This window comes from Gopherus evgoodei, chromosome 5 (assembly GCF_007399415.2).
Source record: "Gopherus evgoodei ecotype Sinaloan lineage chromosome 5, rGopEvg1_v1.p, whole genome shotgun sequence".
In the NCBI taxonomy this organism is placed as follows: Eukaryota; Metazoa; Chordata; order Testudines; family Testudinidae; genus Gopherus; species Gopherus evgoodei.
The window spans coordinates 135,231,914-135,252,004 of record NC_044326.1 but is presented as its reverse complement, the minus strand read 5'-3'; the positions used below and the strand labels follow the sequence as shown (position 1 = coordinate 135,252,004).

General features: G+C 46.9%; 1 protein-coding gene across 5 annotated transcripts in view; it reads right to left on the bottom strand.

Moving 5' to 3' along the window:
- GSR (glutathione-disulfide reductase) overlaps nucleotides 1-17,055 on the bottom strand; it is a 44,325-nt gene extending 27,270 nt beyond the window's left edge. For 3 of the 5 annotated variants that reach the window (XM_030565300.1, XM_030565298.1, XM_030565299.1), the window contains exons 1-5: nucleotides 16,868-17,008; nucleotides 13,080-13,106; nucleotides 11,722-11,810; nucleotides 11,104-11,173; nucleotides 7,377-7,524 (exon numbers count right to left, since the gene is read on the bottom strand). In XM_030565300.1, coding sequence (XP_030421160.1) covers nucleotides 7,377-7,524; nucleotides 11,104-11,173; nucleotides 11,722-11,810; nucleotides 13,080-13,106; nucleotides 16,868-16,993 — 460 coding nt within the window. In that variant the 5' untranslated portion in view covers nucleotides 16,994-17,008. Of the gene's footprint in view, nucleotides 1-7,376; nucleotides 7,525-11,103; nucleotides 11,174-11,721; nucleotides 11,811-13,079; nucleotides 13,107-16,867 lie in introns of all 5 variants that reach the window. The other 2 variants (XM_030565297.1, XM_030565296.1) reach the window with 1 other exon arrangement.
- Between the last annotated feature and the right edge of the window lie 3,036 nt (nucleotides 17,056-20,091).

Here is a 20,091-nt window from a genome sequence, read left to right as displayed (position 1 = left end):
CGAGATTGATGAGGACATGGACACAGAATTCTCTCAAACCGCGGGCCCTGGCGCTTTGGACATTTTGCTGGTAATGGGGCAGGTTCTAGCCATTGAACGCCAATTTTGGGCCCGGGAAACAAGCAGAGAGTGGTGGGAGAGCACAGTGTTGCAGGTGTGGGACGATTCCCAATGGCTGCGAAACTTTCGCATGTGTAAGGGCACTTTCATGGAACTTTGTGACTTGCTTTCCCTTGCCCTGAAACGCCAGAATACCAAGATGAGAGCAGCCCTCACAGTTGAGAAGCGAGTGGCAACAGCCCTCTGGAAGCTTGCAACGCCAGACAGCTACCGGTCAGTCGGGAATCAATTTGGAGTAAGCAAATCTACCGTGGGGGCTGCTGTGATGCAAGTAGCCAAAGCAATCATTAAGCTGCTACTATGAAAGGTTGTGACTCTGGGAAATGTGCAGTCATAGTGGATGGTTTTGCTGCAATGGGATTCCCTAACTGCGGTGGGGCGATAGATGGAACCCATATCCCTATCTTGGCACCGGAGCACCAGGGCACCTACTACATAAATCACATGAGGTACTTTTCAATGGTGCTGCAAGCACTGGTGGATCACAAGGGACGTTTCACCAACATCCACATGGGATGGCCGGGAAGGGTTCATGATGCTCGCGTCTTCAGGAACACTACTCTATTTAAACGGCTGCAGCAAGGGAATTACTTCCCAGACCAGAAAATAACAGTTAGGGATGTTGAGATGCCTGTAGTTATCCTGGGGGACCCAGCCTACCCCTTGATGCCATGGCTCATGAAGCCATACACAGGCAGCCTGGACAGTAATCAGGAGCTGTTCAACTACAGGCTGAGCAAGTGCAGAATGGAGGCAGAATGTGCATTTGGCCGTTTAAAGGCACGCTGGCGCACATTACTGACTCGCTCAGACCTCAGCCAAACCAATGTCCCCATTGTTATTGCTGCTTGCTGTGTGCTCCACAATCTCTGTGAGAGTAAGGGGGAGACCTTTATGGCGGGGTGAGAGGCTGAGGCAAATCACCTGGCCGCTGATTACGCGCAGCCAGACACCAGGGCGATTAGAAGAACACACAGGGAAGCAGTGTGCATCAGAGAAGCTGTGAAAACCAGTTTCATCACTGGCCAGGGTGCAGTGTGACTGTTGGGTTTGTTTCTCCTTGATGAAACCCATCTCCCCTTGATTGACTCATTCCCTGTAATCCACCCACCCACCCCTTCGATTACAGCTTGCTTTCTAAGGAAATAAAGTCACTCTCATTTAAAAATCATGTATTCTTTATTACTTAATTATAAAAAGGAGAGAACTGACAAGGTAGCCCGGGTGGGGTTTGGGAGGAGGATAGGAGGGAAGGAAATGGCCACTAAAAAAATTTCATAATAATGAAATAATGGGCTGTCCACTGGGGTGGAGTGAGCGGGTGCACGGAGCCTCCCCCCACGCATTCTTACTCGTCTGGCGGGTGATGAGGCTAAAGAACATGGTGAAGGGGGAGGGTGGTTATACAGGGGCTGCAGCGGCGCTCTGTGATCCTGCTGCTGTTCCTGAAGCTCCACCATACACTGGAGCATGTCAGTTTGATCACGCAGCAGCCCCAGAGTTCCATCCTGTCTTCCTGCCGCCACCTCGCATCTAGAGCGCCCCTCTTGTCCTCACATTCGCCCCTCCTGTCCTCTGCTACCACGTCCTTCCACTCATTCAGATGAGCTCTTTCATTGCGGGTCACTTCCATGATTTCCGAAAACATTTCTTCTCACATCTTTTTTTTCCACCGCCTTATCTGAGATAGCCTTCGGGACGGAGTACAGAGGCTTGAAAAATTTGCAGCTGCATGAGGGAGGGAAAGTAGTATTTAAAAAGATACTTTTCAGAGAACAATGGTTATATTCTTTCACGGCGAACAACACTGTTCACCTTACATAGCACATGTGTTTTCACTATAAGGTCGCATTTTGAATCTTAATATTGAGTGCCTGCGGCTTTGGTGTTACAGATCACAGACGCAGGTCTGGGCAGCAGAATTCGGCTTGCATGCAGCCATGGTAAGCCATTGTCTTTCGTCTTCTGCAGCCTTCATATATCTAGCGCCCTCCTTTCCCAAATAGCAAGCAAAGCCCGTTGAGTGCTGCTTCTTTCCTGTTATCATGCAGCAGCAGAAACCACACCCCCTTCCAATTCTCTGGGATGATCCCTTCCCCCCCAGCACCACCACGTGGCTGGTAGCAGGGAAGATCTCTGCTAGCCAAATGCAGAAAAGCTCAGCGCCAATCGCCCTCCCCCTCCCCCCGCTTGGCTACCTGCAGGGAAGGATTTCTTTTAAGCCACAGGCAAACAGCCCAGTAGGAATGGCCATCTCTGTCCCCTTACTTAAATTCCTGAATTTCAGCCAGGTTACCATGAACGATATCACTGTCCTGAGGATAACACAGCGAGATAAAGAACAGATGTTGCTTGAATGCCAGCAAACACCGGGACCATACGCTGCCAGGCTTTGTCATGCAATGATACCAGATTAATTGCTACATGCATGGCGTGGTCAAGTGGCTTACCATGGAGGACAGAATAAAGCAGCGCTGCCCAGAAACCTTCTGCAAAGGCTTTTGGAGTACCTCCAGGAGCGCTTCATGGAGATGTCCCTGGAGGATTTCCGCTCCATCCCCAGACATGTTAGCAGACTTTTCCAGTAACTGTACTGGCCGCGAATGCATCCCAAGTCCTCAGGGCAAATTAATCATTAAAAAACGCTTGCTTTTAAGCCATGTTTTATATTTACAAGGTACACTCACCAGAGGTTCGTTCCATGGCTTCATTGTCTGGGATAGTTGCTTGGGAGGGTAACTCGGTCAGGGTGAGAAAAAGCTCCTGGCCGTTGGGGAGAACGGAGTGCTGTGTGCTCTCTGCAAGCTTGTCCTCCTCATCTTCCCCATCCGCAGAATCCTCAGCCAGGGCTGAGATTATCACCCTCACCTCGGAATTCACGGACAGGGGTGGGGAACTACTGGCGGACCCCCCTAGAATTGCATGCAGCTCAGCATAGAAGCTGCATGGTTCTGGCCCTGCCCCGGACTTTTCGTTTGCTTTTTTGGTTTTCTGGTAGACATGTCTGAGCTCCTTAACTTTCACATGGCACTGTACTGAGTCCCTGGTGTGGCCTCTCTCCATCATGGCCTTGGAAATTTTTTCAAATATTTTTTCATTTCGTCTTTTGGAACAGAGTTCTGTTAGCACAGAATCCTCTCCCCATACAGCAATCAGATCCAGTACCTCCCGTGCAGTTCATGCTGGAGCTTTTTTTCAATTCTCAGGAGACTGCATTGTGACCTGTGCTGATGAGCTCTGCAAGGTCACCTGTGCTGGCAAGCTCTCCACGCTGGCCAAACAGGAAATGAAATTCAAAAGTTCGCGAGGCTTTTCCTGTCTACCTGGCCAGTGCATCCAACTCCAGATTGCTGTCCAGAGCGGTCAAAATGGTGCACTGTGGGATAGCTGCCAGAGGCCAATACCGTCGAATTGCGGCCACACTAACCCTAATTCGACATGGCAATACCGATTTGAGCGCTACTCCCCTCGTCGGGGAGGAGTACAGATATTGATATTAAGAGCCCTTTATATCGAAGTAACGGGCTTCATTGTGTGGACGGGTACAGGGTTAATTCAGTTTAACGCTGCTAAATTCGATATAAACACATAGTGCAGACCAGGCCTAAGATTGTAATGAGTTACCTATCAGGCTTTAAACACACCTTTTTCCTAGTCTAGGCAGGGCCTAAGAGGCTGCTCTATTCCTTGCCAAAATAACCGAGGGTATGTCAATACTCTGAGCTGGGGATGTAATTCCCAGCATGAGCTGACATACAAATGCAAGCTTTGATCAAACTCACCCACTAAAAATAGAGTGTCAGGAGGGGCTAGTCACCCCAAGTACAGACCAGTCCAAGAGGCTGAGCAAATATCTGGGGTAACTAACTCCTCCCACCACTCATGCCACCACAGCTACACTCTACTTTTAGCACGCGAGCTCAGCCAGAGCTAGTGCAGGTACGTTTTTTCAAGCTGGAATTTACATGTCTTGCTCAAAGTGTAGACATACTCTTAGAGATGCTAGTGCAGATATGCTCCTTATCTTTCCTCTTCCTTGGGTTAAAGAAAGAGCAGTGCAAAAAGCTATTCCACTGTCTTCAGCCAGTAATTCCTCAGCTCCATTCACTCACGAAAACATCTCTACATACTCATGCAAGTTGGAGAGTTTGATTTTCAGGCTGTGGTTTTAAGTAACAAAACAGGAAAACGTACAGCAGATACTAAATTTAACTAATGACCTCTAATTTCTTTTCCCCCTTAAAAAACTAAACCAAAACAACACATTAACATTATAATGAAAGAGTTTCCAAATCTTTTTATTCAGGACATTCAGAAGGTATGTAAGGTTTCAAAACTACTAAAGTCAATACCAGTTTTGCTTCTTTATAACATGTAAAGAAGGATTTTTTATTTTCTATTTTATTAAAAGCTTTAAATCATCAGGGATGTCAAGAGTGATTTAACTCTGTGGGAGGGCTTCCTAGAATTCTCCAGGGAGGTATAATGAGAGTGCTCACACCTTCAGTAAAGTGAGAACGGCCTTGAATTTTTAACAAAGACTTCTCACTTCTCAATTCTTAGTCAGCGAAGTGTTAATAAACAAAAGTTTCAAGCAGGGACTAGAAATCCCTTTGCTCATCTTTCTACCTCTGGACTGTTGATACCAGCTCTTCAGTCACCACAGAACTACAGTAACTCCTTACTAAAAGCTGTCCCGGTTAATGTTGTTTCGTGGTTACGTTGCTGATCAATTAGGGAACATGCTTGTTTAAAGTTGTGCTATGCTCCCTTATACTGTTGCTTGGTAGCTGCCTGCTTCGTCCATTGCTTGCAGGAAGAGCAGCCTGTTGCAGCTTGCTGGTGGGGGCTTGGAACCAGGGTAGAACGGCAGCCCCCCTATCAGCTCCCTGCTCCCCTAAGTTCCCTGTGCAGCAGCTGCCCAGCAGCCTATCAATTGCCAGGCAGTTCAGCTGTCCCTCCCACCACTGCCATGTGCTTCTCCTGCTCTCTACCTTGGAGCTGCCCCCCGAGACTCCTGCTTGCTGTGCAGGGGGGAAGGGAGGAAGAGGGGAGCTATCAGGGTGTCCCCCTCCTCCCTGCTCCTGCACCCCGCTTACTCCATCTTCCATAGAGCAAGGGGGACACACGACAGGGCTCAGGAGGGAGGGAGCTTGCTGGCAGCAGCTGTGGTCTTAGCAAGCTGATCTAGTTAACAAGGCAGTGTACCTAAGAGTAGAGTCAGCATACTTAAAGGGGAAATGCGCATCTCTCTCACACGCACGCCCTGTGTGTCTCTGTCTGCGATGCTGTCTTGCCTCCCTCCATTCCTGCTTGTAGAGTGTGAGAGTTAACCCTTGAGGGATCAGCCAACTGCTAGTTCATCGTTTAGCAGTAAGGCATTCCCTGGGAAATATCCCTCCATCTGACTCCTCCACCTCAACCAAGCTTCACAAGCATCATCACTGTCTACCAGTATTAAACTGTTTGTTTAAAACTTATACTCTGTGTGTGTGTGTGTATGCAGAGAGAGAGAGAGAGAGAGAGAGAGAGAGAGAGAGCGCTAGCGAGACGCACACGCACACAGACTTTTGTCTGGCGAAAAAAATTTCCCTTGAACCTAACCCCCTCATTTACATTAATTCTTATGGGGAAGTTGGATTTGCTTAACATTGTTTCGCTTAAAGTCGCATTTTTCAGGAACATAACTACAATGTTAAGTGAAGAGTTACTGTATGATGTCAAGAGTGAAGACTGCTTGGTGTACACAGTCCCCTTACTGACACACAGATTGTGCAGAATCTCAGCTTTCATCATTATGAAGTACATTTTTAGTCCTCATGGGTGCAAAAAATATGTTTAAAAATGTGAGCCAATGCAGTGAGCTCTGCCTGAGACTACAGGGAGCCAGAAACAAGGGCAGAGAGCTGTGAACTCTCTTGCCATCATTAATCTCATTTGAACGTAAACATTAAAGCCCAGAGATGGCACTTCACAGACAAAGGTAACTATTTTATTGAGGGTCATTCTAACAGCTGAAAAAGGAAACAGATTGGGAAAGAAGCTCTCAAAGTGGTGTAAATTAGGAGCTGCTGCCAGGAAGGAAATACCAAGGGAGGAACAGAGGATACACCCTCAAAGCCAGGGTAAGAAAATGGACAAGAGGCTGGGGAAAAGGAAAAAACCAAAAGGGCAGAAACAGCAGGAGTCCTCTCAAAAGGGAGCAGATTCTCCATGCAGTGATACTGAATGTGACAGTAAATAATAATCACTACATAAAGGGCACATTCTACCTCTGATCTTTGTGCAACTCTCATTGACCTCAGTGGGAGAGCCATTGTGGATTAAAAGGAGCATGTGGTTATAAATTCAGACCCAGTCCATAAATTTGGAACCCTCTACCAAATGGGTGGGCACCGCTGCCATAGAGCCTTCCAGTCTACTGAGGATCCAATTTTTCTAACAAGCAGGACAAAAAACCCATTAGCTTTCAGATCTTTGTATATCATAAACAGACACAAGTGCCCCCTGTCACTCTGCGTACCCTTTGCAGGTATGTCCACCCTCAGCCTGCTAAATCTGCAACAGTCTCTCTCATTTCCACAGCCGTAACAAACCAGAATGCTTTCCATAAAAATGCAAAGTGATAAAAGCCTCAGGTAGCAAAATTTAACGTCCATGCTGAACCGAATGCAACTTCTGGGAAGACCTAAATGTTGCATCAGTTCCTTCCTATTTTGTGGAAAGGTATCTGCAGTAAAAGCAGAACTGTTTAAAGGAGAACAAGCTGTGCAAGACCCTACGTTTAGTTTAGTCTGATATTCAATGACACGCATATTGGCCTCATAATAAGCAGATTAGCACTTTGAACAGGCAGATCCAATTTGGCTTAAGGGAAAATTGGCAAACACGGCATCTGTCCAAGTCACCTGTGGAGGAGTGGAAGCACACCTTACAAACCTTAACTGATGGCACCAAGGATCCTGACCTGGCGCCTCATCCAAAGTTCACTGACTCCAGAAGGCTTTGGATCAGACCTCTCTCTACATAGGCCAGAGTTCCATTTATAAGAGGCAGCGAACAGTAGAATGATGAGAACAAAGGTACTTTCTAAGGGTACATTCTATATAGACCGCTGAGACCAGAGAGACTAGAATGTACTGGAGCGACACTATTTGCACTGGAAAAATAGGAAGTCCTGTTGTAACTCATATGAAATCTCCTCCCACGGGAGTACTTGCATGCCATGAGGTTGATCACATTATTCAAAGACTTACCAGGGATTTCACTATCATGGGTAATTGATGGTCGCCCACCTGTAGCTATAAGGATGTGGGGAGCTGTGTATTTTTTACCATTGACTTCTACCGTAGGCTCAGGATCAGATGTAAAAGCTGCATGGCCACGAATGGTTTCTATGTGAGCCTATAAAAACAAATTTTAGATTGTATTATTATTCTATAAATCACAGAACCAGATTCTAGAGAAAGAATGAACCTTTCCTAATTATCAAAGCAGAAGACAAATTATTAGAGCAGAAAAGTAGTAAGACAGCTCTCAGATTCAGCATTTCAACTTCTGAGAAGTGCAACTAATGGCCTACATTTTCAAAAGTGATTAGTGATTTTGGGTGCCCACTCCAGAAAATGCTCAGGAACCACCCTCTAAAAATCAGGCCCCTTTATGATATCTCACATGGGCACCTAAAATCATGAGTCAGTGTGAAAATGTAAGCCTGTGCTCATCTAGTAATCTGAAATATCTGTAAATATAATGGAAGCCTTCAATCTGCATCACAAGCCACTGTATGTTTGAAGAGCTAATGAAGATTAAACTCTAGCCAGCTAAAACACGACTAAGCTGGTAAGAAACAGTTACTTACTGTAACTGTGCTTCTTCGATATGTGATCCAGACACGTATTCCACACTAGGTATGCGTGCACACCAAGTGCACCATAGTCAGATGATTTTGCCTAGCAGTATCAGTAGAGGGACAGTGCTCATGCCTTGTGGCCAAAACCCCGCCCCTGGCTAGATGAGGCAGTGCTACACTAACCCCCCATGAATTCCTTTGCACCAACTCCCAGAAACTAGACTCTGATGCAAAGGGGATGGAGCGTGGGTTGTGGAATCCACATCTACATCACATATATATATTAAAAAAAAAAAAAAAAAAGTCAGTTACAGATAGTAACTGTATCTTCTTCAAGTAGATGCAGCCATGTATTCTACTTAGGTGACAGAAGCAGCACTCACAGAAGGTGGGGCTCAGAGTCCATTTAAATAAGGACTGCAGGATCATATTCCCAACGTCTGCATCTTCTCTGGATGCTGCAGTAATGGCATAATGGGTGGGTAGATAGGTAGATAGATAGATGACTATGTGGCAGCTCTGCAAATATCTAATATTAAAGAGGTCACTTAAGAATGCTATTGATGTAGCTCTTGCTCTCACAGAATGAGCTTGCACACACAGAGGGGGCCTACCCAAAACTGTTTCGTATGCCATCTTGATGCAGAAAGTTATCCAGTTAATAGACCACCTGCGAGGAGACTGCCTGTCTCCTCACAGTCTGCATAGAACGCAAACAGATGCAGCAAAGCACAAAAAGGTTTAGAGAAAAGGCTAAACATCATCAGATGTCTAACACATGGCGATGTTGCCCCTGTGAAGATGAGTGCAGCTTAGGAACAAAAACACAGGAAAACATACTGCCTATTTAAACGAAACCGAGACACCACTTTAGATGCAAATTTTGGATGAGGTGGCAATGTCACTTTTTCTTTGGAGAATTACACGTAAGGAGGCTCTGCCATCGAAGACTGCAGCTCACACACTCTCCTTGCAGATGTCATTGTCATGAAGAATACAGTTTTTTTCTCATAGAGAGGAAAGCGGCAAGATGCCAGATGACTGAATGAAGTTTCCATCAGAGCCGCTAAGACTGTGCTAAGGTCCTATAAGGGAACCAGTTCCTGCACTGGCAGATGGAGACGAAGGATTCCTTTTAAGAATCTAGCCATCACAGCACTGGAAAACACCAATCTTCCACGAATCGGTGGATGAAAGGCTGAGGTCACCACTAGATACTCCCTCAATAAGCTAACTGGCAGGCCCAACAGCTGAAGATGCACCAAATACTCCAAGATGTCTTGGATACTAGCCAGCATTGGCTGAACTCCACACAGAAAAACCTTTTCACTTTTTCAAACAGGCCATTTTGGTAGATGGTTTTCTACACTGAGTAGGGCTTGTCGAACAGATGACAAACATCACTCTTCCTCTTCATTTAACCAGCAAGCAGCTAAGCAATGTTATTCTGTGAGAGTAGGTCAGACTGGAGAGGAAAGCATATGGGAGGCCAAATCAACAGTGCAAGAAGATCAGAAAACCAACACTGCCTCGGACATGACAGTGCAATGAGGATGACATTGGGCTGATCTGCTTTCAGCTTGAGGATGATCTGTGGAATGACCAGGGTCAGAGAAAAAGCATATAGGAGAGTTGACTGCCAGCTGATGCAGACAGCATCACTCAGGGAGCCTGGACTGAGGCCCCTTCGAGTGCAGAATAGACAACACTTCTTGTTGTCTCTTGTAGCGAACAGGTTGATCATTGGCACGCCCCAAGCAGCAAAGATGACTTTCAGAACATGGACTTCACTGACCACTTGTGACTCAGGGAAAAATTCCTCCCAAGATGGTCCGTGAGATGATTCTAGACCCCGGGGAACTGACTGGCTATCAGAGTGATATTCTCTTCAGTGCAGAAGAGCCACAGCCTGACCACCTCTTGGAAAACATGACCAGCAATGTAGATGGCCCAAAGCTCCAGGACATTGTTATGCAATGAAGCTTTCTGCTCCAACTGACTACAGACCCTGAACCTTCAGCGACCCCAGACACTTTCCCCAACCTACCAGGGAGGCATCGGTGACAATAGTCCTGATTGGTAAGGGCCAGGCAAAGGGAATGCCCTGACATATATTCCCCTGATCCATCCACCAGTGCAAGTAGTCCAGGGTCAATGGAGGGAGGCAGACCAACCTGTCTAAGGGATGAAGGGCCAGATGGTAAACTCTTCTGGGCCACATTTGAAGAAGGCGAAGGTACTGAAGAGGGCAATTTGTGCATTGAACCACCTGTGTGTATGTGGACATGTGGCCCAAATGCCTCAGACACAGGAGAATTGTCATGGAAGGTTGAGACTGCAGCCTGAGACAAAGGTGATAAAGTGTCTGGAAAAGGTCAGTCTACAAAACTACTCTTGAACTCAAAGACTCTATTAAGGTACCAATTAATTCAATTTTCCAAGTAGAGACCAATGTTGACTTTCTGACATTCAGTATGAGACCCGGACAATTGAGTAAATGCAATGTGATGCACACATGAGAAAGGACTTCTTCTCTGGACCTGCCCCTTAGTAGTCAGTCATCTGGAGGTAGGCCATCACCACAACCACACATTTGGTAAAGAGGTGGGGTGTGGAAGACAGACAAAAAGGAAGGGACATGTACAGAAAATGATGGCTAGCCATGACAAACCAGAGAAATCTTTTGCTGCTTAGGCCAGAGCAGCACTGCCTCATATAACCAGGGAAGGGGCTATCACCATGAGGTGTGAGCACACCCCTCTACAGATACTGCTGGGCAAAATTCTCTGGGTTTACTGCACTTGGCATGCACAAACACCTAAGCAGAATGCATGGCTGCATCTATTCACAGTAGTGTGCACCGTCACCTTATATAGACTTAGGGGAATAGGAGGAAAAAATGGCTTTCACTGGTTAATGAAGTGGGAATCATTTTTAAAACCACAGAAATGTACTTTGACACAGGAGACAGGTTTTTATCACTATTGCACTGATCAAAGATAAAAATCCAAGCTAAACTCTCTAGGGAAAACCTTCATAGATTCTGGGAAAATATGACAGTTTACAGGGGCATAGAAGAGGCTCTGTAATTTTAAGATTTGTTACTTGTACACGGACCAAAATTTACAAACCTTGTTTAAGTTATTTTGATAGATCCCGTTCAGGCGGCTCACATAAGCATCACGCTTTTCTTTAATCACTCTGCAATAAAATGTAGTCACTGTCACTATATAAGCTTTTTCTCACTGCTAATAAGAATACACAGCAAAAACAATGGGGACTAGCTTTAAAATCCAACCTCATTAGATATGCAAATACATAAAGGTCATCAGATAAAGTCATGAAAACACGGCAGGGATGTGGAAGGTGACAGGGAAGGGAGGTTCAGGGGCATGGAGCACATGAAACAAACCACTATATAGCTGGTTATGTCATTAATGACAAGAGGTTTTCTTGAGCAAGGCCCAGAGCTTGCTGGCAGCTGACTCCCCATCCTGTATGGCACTGGCAAAGCTGGCCCATGGGCCCAGGCATTCCACATTGGCTATGAGGAACACGGAACCAAACTGCAAGCAACTGAATAAGCCTTGTTCCTCCCTCAGTGCCCCAAGGGCATTAAGTGGACATGGTCACAGAAAAGAACTGCTTATACACGGTCGCAGTGAGAGAACTGCTTATACGTAAAGAAAAGACAATGTTTACATAAAATGAATTGTGCTTTAAAAGGATAAATGTAAACTTAGACATACCGCCAATTAAACTTAATATTGGGGGTTTCAAAGCCATAATCAGCATGATCATGGATGAATTCAAAGTGGACAGCTGTGTTCCACATCACCTGTCACAGAGGTAAAGAAAACAGTAATTCAGCACAGCATTAATCTACGAAAAGCCACAAAGAGTCCTGTGGCACCTTATAGACTAACAGACATATTGGAGCATGAGCTTTCGTGGGTATCAATTGTCTCTAGTAATTCAAGATGGATTAGGTGGAACAACTCAGTTCCATACATTACTATTTTAAATAGGCATTGTTTTATACATAAGGGCGACGTCAGGCCTTAAAGACCTCAACACCATGCAGCAGGAAGCTCCTGGAGGCTGGCACAGCCTGCTCTGCACGAGCAGGGCCACTAATGCACCATGCACTTGCCCTATTCAGGCCTACCTCTGCTTGCTGGTACAGAGGTGGGAGAGTTCCTAGGCCTACTCCTTTCCTTTGAGGAGACTTGCACCACTGTTTGAACAGCCCCGTGTTCACTTTGACTGCAAGAAGTCAATGGTGTCTGGCCCCTGTGCAGGGGCATGGGGGAAGGAGGCTCCTGGCACTATACTCCACCCTTTGTGTGCTCACATAGAGCTACACAATCTAATACACTAAGATTTGGAGGGGATTAGGGAGAAGAAACCTCATATCTAAGGCCCTACTTAATTTGTGATATTGTGGATCCCACAATATTAGGCTTCCACTGCAATTTGGCAGTGGGAACCCCCCGCTCTCAGCCCTGGGTGGCTGACAGCAGGATCCCCCGCTGCCAACCCTTTGCCAAATTATCACAAATAACGTCATGACTTTTCCACGATTTTCCATGGATTGTCTGCAACTCAGCTGCAATTTTTTTACAATCATCTCACGATCCAAGCAGAGCCTTACTCATATCTGTAGCACTAAGTTTATGTACGCAGCAGCATTAGGAAAAGTGGCCTTTTTTGATGTGTATGTCTTCATTTCTCATCAGACTTGAAATAGTACCATAGGAAAACAGCTTTTGTGAGTCTAAGGAAAATACTAAAACAACAAGTTCTGCTCACAGATACCCTGGTGTAACCTCACTAATGCCAATAGGTCTGCATCCATGGGCCTAAGAGCACAATTTGTCCTTTGGATATTCATTTTACTTAGTAACAGTCTAACCAGCCTATTCAGCCTTAGGCAAAAAAGCAAAGTAAGGATTGTGGAATGGAGTATTTTTGCAAGTGCCCTAACTGTAGCTGCACCCTATTAAGTTTATCTACTCTCTTAACAACATCTGTTTTGTGAAAAATCAGATGCAGACACATGCATTTCAGCACAAAGACAATATGAAAGAAGAAAAAAATAATCTACCTTTTTTGGTACACATCCAACATTCACCTAAGAGAGAAGAATATTAAGTCTACATTTGTCAATATGATAATAAAATCAATACTTAGAAAATGGTAAGTCCACTAAGTAAAGCTTCCCAAAATTGATGCCAATTCCGCACCTTTCTCCCACCCCCTACAATGCAGAAATATCAAAGTAATTTTGAGTTGGGCAAAGAGACATCCATGTTTGGCACTTTAGTTCCTATTACCAAATTCAGAGGTTCCAATCTCACAGGACGAGCTCAGCCCTTCACCCTTCTAAGGTAAGTTAAAAAACATGTATTGTGCCCATTTTAAAGCTGTTGTCTTTCAGTGGATTCTTGACAGGATTTCCTGTCTGCTCAGCATGGATAGTAAAGATTGCATAGCACTTCTTAAAAAGGAATACAAATATAGCTCAGTGTCCTCAGCTAATACTTCCCCTCTCCCCATTACTGTGTAACTTTTGAGGGAGTGGCCAAGTGATCAGAGCACACCACTGGAAGCCAGCTTTGAGTTCTAATCTCACTTGTCATTAGCTTTCTCAATTAACCCCTTTTGTGACTCAGTTTTGCCAACTGTTAAAAATGTAACTATGCTAATATTGTCTGATATCTTTCAAATGACTGGGTCAGCTCCTATGGGTTCACAACCTTCTGCCCTTGAAACAAATTCATATTGAACACGTCAGTGAACTCACAAAAACATCTTTGGGGTGATAAGCAGTTGTACACAGAGCAATATACCCAGGTCCCAGTCTGACAGCCTAAAATGGCAAGATCCCACCTTGAGACAAAGGCAAGATGCCAAACTACTGAGGGGGAGCACTCAGAGGCCAGAAAAGGGGCAGAGTTGCCTCAAACCAAGATACTTACCAAACAGACCTGTTTAAACCAATCACCATGAAGCCACTCCCTTCTTTACTTTCAGATTTATGCAACACTAGTTTGTTCACTCCTCAAAGTAGTTCTATTTCCTGTTTTAACTAGCTGCCAAGTGACATAAAATTCACCCTGACCTTATTTTTAGGAGTGGCAGAGGTATAGGAAATACTAGGAGCTCACAGGAGATTAAATGAGGATTTTTCCTTCCAGTTATTGGCCCTATAATACAAATATATTCATACTTTTCATTAAAAGTTTTCTTCCTAAAGAGCTTCATCAAAACTTTGCAGCCTTTTTCCTGTCAATAGGAAAGCAAGTACACATACATTGCACAGATCCACCACCCTGTCTCTGTCTGAAGGAAAGGTACTTCAAAACACTTAAAACACTTTTTCAGAAGAATCTGAAAATAGAAGTGTATTAAAATGCCTACAGTTGCACCAAAACACAGCTCTGTACTCTGCTATATTCTCTTAATCTCTATTCTTTGCTTTTGCCAGCATAAGAAAGATTATTTTGGGTACCATTTTATCTGAAAAACACAAATCCTCTATTTTATCTACTGTGAACCTGATCCTCAGCTTGTTTATACTGACTACACCAATTATGTCAATGAACAATCTGACCCTGTAGGTCAGAAATAAACTGATACTAACTAGCATTGTTTTAATAAAAGCTTCTGGTGAAACCTGAATTTGGTAATATTTCAATGAAATTACACTAGCTTTCACAACAACACTGTAGCACCATCACCTTCGGTGTAAAAAGCTCTACAGTCAAGACTTGATTCTGTTCTTAGAAAGATCAGCAAATCTCTCTTAAATGTATGCTGATTTTATAAGATACATTAAGATGGGTACCTCAGAGAAAGAAAAATCAGAGTCCATTTTTTCCTTAAAAATCCTACATTGTCTAATTAACTGGGGCAGCAGGGCAGAGTACATTGCTCATTCGGAATTCTGTAAATCTGTGCAAACTAAGGTGCTGGAAAGGCTTCTGTTGTGTTCTGAATACACAAAAATAATTTTACAATTGGTTGTAAGATATTTGGTGCAGTTAATGTCTTCTATGTGTGGAGAACCTAGCACAGCAGGACACTGATCCTACCCGAGACCTCTACAGTCTTGGTCGCACAACAATGAATATTATTATAAACATCATCAGCACCACACACACAAAAAATGGGGGCGGGGAATTCCTGGCCTTTCCTGGCTTTTGTCAGTTTGTTTCACACACTTTAAAATTAATAAGACTCTATATAAATTCCTAATATGTTTTCTAAACACGCCCTTCTTCCTAAAAGAAATAGAAAGTAATGGTCAGCTGAATATGCAGCTGATTTGGAAAAAGTTTGACATGGAGGGGCACCATCCCCTTATAGGTGTGTAAGGAACAATGACTATTGTGAAAATTCAGTAATGCAGAACATCCACAAAACCAGTTGTCCTTGTGAAGAAAGATGTGTGACCAATCTGAATTGTGCAACAGCTGACAATACCGCTCTGTCGATGTGCTGGCATTTTCTCTATTTGTGACAGTCACTGCAGTTAAATAAAAGGATTTAAACAAAGAGTTTAGAGACTAGCAGGTACTGGCACCTCTAAACTGATGCCCACAGAGCAAGGGAGGCATCCTCCCGCCAGTCAGTACACACAAACCACACCTGTTCTTGGAGCTCACCACCCTTCTACAAGGCTCGATGAGTTCTGGAAAGAAAACCCGAGCTGGCCCAGAGATCTGCCCCAGGATTACTCATTGGAGCCCCTCTTTGCAGCATGTCCTCAACCCCACCTCCCCAAGCCACATTCATCCACATACCCCACATCCTCCATCCATGCCCCTAGCCATGTTCATCCATCTACACACACACACACACCATCCCCAGTCACATCTGTTCACACAGACCCCTAACCCCTCACCCGGCCCTCACCCCACCCCCAGCCACATCCATCCACACACACCCTTACCCCCTCACCCGGCCCTCCCTCCACCCCTATCCAGCCACACACACACCTCCCTCCTCCCCCAGCCCTCCCGCCACCCCCACCCCCCTCCATCCACACACACCCCTACCATCTCCCCCCACCCCCAACCACATCCATCCACATACACCCCTACCCCCTCACTCGGCCCTCCCTCCACCCCTATCCAACCACACACACACCTCCCCCCACCCCCAGCCTTCCTGCCACCCCCACCCCGTCCATCCACACACACACCCCTACCACCTCACCCCACCCCCAACCACATCCATCCACACACACCCCTCAACCCACCCCCAGCCACATCCATCCACACACACCCCTACCCCCTCACTCAGCCCTCCCTCTACCCCCATCCATCCACACACACACCTCCCCCCACCCCCAGCCTTCCCACCACCCCCACCCCATCCATCCACACATACCCCTACCACCTCACCCCACCCCCAGCCACATCCATCCACACACACCCCTACCCCCTCACTCAGCCCTCCCTCCACCCCATCCATCCACACACACACCTCCCCCCACCCCCAGCCTTCCTGCCACCCCCACCCCGTCCATCCACACACACACCCCTACCACCTCACCCCACCCCCAACCACATCCATCCACACACACCCCTCAACCCACCCCCAGCCACATCCATCCACATACACCCCTACCCCCTCACCCAGCCCTCCCTCTACCCCCATCCATCCACACACACTCCTACTCCCTCACCAGATCCCATCCATCCACACACCCAGCTCCCTCACCCCCAGCCCCATCCATCCATCCACACACCCCTCCCATCCACACAGACCCCCAACCCCTCCATCCATCCACACACCCAGCTCCCTCACCCAGCCCCAGCCCCAGCCCCATCCATCCACACACGCCGCAGCCCCCCCCCCCCACGCAGCCCCGCCCCCCGCACTCACGCAGGTGCCCCCCAGGCGCTGATGCTCCACGACAGCCACGCGGGCCCCGAGCTCGGCCGCGCGCCGCGCGCTCGCCAGCCCGCCCGAGCCGCCTCCCAGCACCAGGTAGTCGAAGGCGGCGGCCATGGCTCGAGGCGGCAGGGAGCGGAGTGCGGGCATGGAGCGCGCGGCTGGGCAGCGGGGCGGGGGCTGCTGAGTCACGGTGACAGGGCGGGAGCGGGGCCTGGGGGCGGGGCTCGCAGGGGGCGGGGCTTGGGAGAGCACGCTGCTCAGGGAGGGAAGGGGCGGGGCGTGCTCGGGGGGCGGGGCTCTGGCAGAAGGGGAGGGAGAGGCGCTCAGGGCCGAGTAGGGGAGCCTGCCCCCAGCAGGCTGGGCTAGGCTGGCCAGACAGCAAGTGTGAAAAATCAGGGTGTGGGGGGGTAATAGGAGCCCATATTAAAAAAGCCCCAAATATCAGGACTGTGCCTATAAAATCAGAACATGGGGGGGCGGGTTCCATTGAGTGCACTGGAGGGCGGGGGTGTTACAACCCCATAGGCTCAGGCCCTGCTTTTAAACAGTGTCTCAGAGCAAGCCCCTCCCTTTTAAGGGTAAGTCACATAGCCTCAGTGCCGCACTCCTGCTTCACACCGAGCCGTGACGCCAGGTGAGCTCAGCGCCTGGCAGAGACCTGTCCCCACGCAGGGACTCGTACAGCCTGGCACGGATGTGCAGAGACACCCAGGCAGCAGTTTCAGCAGGGAGTAAGATTTATTAGTCAGCTGGAACACGGCAGGGGCAGGCCTTAGGTTTGCGCAGAAAACTCAAGGTTAAAGCATAGTGCACGGTAGTCAAGCCTGGCTGTATTGAACTCCACTTTCAGGCTCTGGCTCTCTGACTTTTTTAAGCAGTGCCAGCTTCTTACAGAAACCCACACGCGCCACACCTTGAGCTAGGGGGTCTCGGCTCAGCTTCCCAGCTGAGAGACAGGGAATTCCTCCTCCCTCTGGGTCATTGGTTGGTAGGTGTCATTGTCAATGCTCTGGTGATGGAGGTTGTCCCTTGCCTTCTCACATTTTCCATTCATGGGGGTCAGCCTCTGCTAGTCTTTTACAATGACCCATTCAGTCCCCTCAAACAGCTAGAGGACATTCACATGCCTATGTCACTTACTCTGCCCTGAGAGCAAACAACTGTGTTTCCTCCACTGGGTAGCAACGTAAAGTATAGAGGGAAAACTGAGGCACACACAGGCATCGTAAGAATATTACAAATTCTCACTTTGTGACAGGGCCATTTGTCATTGATCTCCACAGGGGGCAGGGAGAGGGATTCTCCGCTGATCTCAATAGGTGGATGTGATAAAGTGGGATTTTCTGGATATTTTAATTAAGCATGTGTACCTCAGTTTCCCTGTCTGCACTGAGGCTAGCTCAGGATATGAGGTATGGGTGTCACCTTCCTGTCTGGGGTGCAATGAATGAGATGTTATAGAAATGGCTGGAACCTGCTAAAAGTGACCGCATATGAATGATACAATAGGAAGCCCCAGTGAGTAACCAGTGACCAAGAGGAAGGTTTTCCCTTAATCTCTCAGTAGGGAAGCTGAGCAGAGAGCAGCTTGAGCACAAAAGGGCTGAGATGTGACAGGCAGAAGATAAAGAGTGAGGGCTTGTCTACACTTGAAACACAACAGTGGCACAGCTGTAGCACTTCAGTGTAGACACTATTTACACCAATGGGAGGAGTTCTCCCATCAGTACAAGCAATCCACCTCCCTGAGATGCAGTAGCTAGGCTGAAGGAATAATTCTACAGCAGGGGTTACATCAACTTAACGATATCATTTTGGGTGTGGATTTTTCATGCCCCTGAACAACATAGCTGGGTCAACCTAAATTTTAAGCATAGACCAGGCCTGGGCTTCTGGACGAGGTTGGCTCCCTCACCTGGGACTGACAAAGGGGGTCAGAGAGAGAGAGATTAAAAATGGAGTTCACTATCATTTGGGTGGTAGATTGCTCTGGCTTGACTAGATGGACTATGTCTTAACCCTTTTTTTCTTTGTGCTAACCTAGGGACTTCTGATGTTGTGTACCAGTTGACTAATAAACCCTATTCTTTTTAAAACACTGCCTGGTGTCACTGCAAATACACACAGATGTGCAGTAGTCCCTGAAGAATGTAAAAGTCTCTAACTAGATCGGACTCAGCAAGCAGAGCTCATATTGTAGGAGTAGGATTTTTGTTTGTATTTTGGATAATTTAGAACGGATATGATAACGTAGCATGTCTTAGATGTATTGATGTATGATTTGACCATATCCTGCCAACCACCCTTTTTGAATAGCAGAAAGGAATGGCCAAAGACAGGGGTGGCAAACTTGAGCCTGAGAAGGAGCCAGAATTTACCAATGTGCATTGCCAAAGAGCCACAGTATTACTGTAATATGTCAGCAGCCCTCCCCATCGGCTCCCTGCCCCCGCCCCCAGTGCCTCCCACCCATCAGCATCCCCACCAATCAGTGCCTCTCCCTCGCTCCCTGCACCTCCTGATAAGCTGTTTCATGGGGTGGAGGCGGCTCTGGGGAGGAGGAGTGAGGGCACTGCAGGCTCAGGGGAGGGGTGGAAAGGGGTGGAGTGGGGCAGAGCCAGGGGTTGAGCAGTGAGCACTCCCCAGCACATTGGAAAATTGGCACCTGTAACTCCAGCACCGGAATTGGTGCCTGTACAAGGAGCCGCATATTAACTTCTGAAAAGCCACAGGTTGGCCACCCCTAGCCTAAGAGTCCGTTGGAAAAAATGCATCAAAGAGGCAGCCTGTGTCTGAACTGATGTTAAGGCAGGAACAGACCAGAACAGTCCTTATGGCTGATTATGGTCACCTTTTGTGGTTATTACATGGGGGGGTCACAAGCTGTCAGCCTCTACCCCAAACCTCACTTTGCATCCAGCATGTATAATGGTATTAAATATATTAAAAAGTGGTTTTAATTTATAAGAGGGGGTCGCACTCAGAGGCTTGCTGTGTGAAAGGGGTCTCTAAAACAAAAGTTTGAGAACCACTGCAATAAGGTCTTGTTTCTTATCTGCATTGCAAATGAAGTTGGGTACCATATAGCCCTTTTGAAAATGTAATCTTGCCTGAAATTCTCTGTAAAATTGTTTGGTGTGAGTAAAGGATGTGTGCATGGTTAAGGATGAGTGTAAAAGCCATCACAAATGTCCAGATGGTCAAGAAGTGAG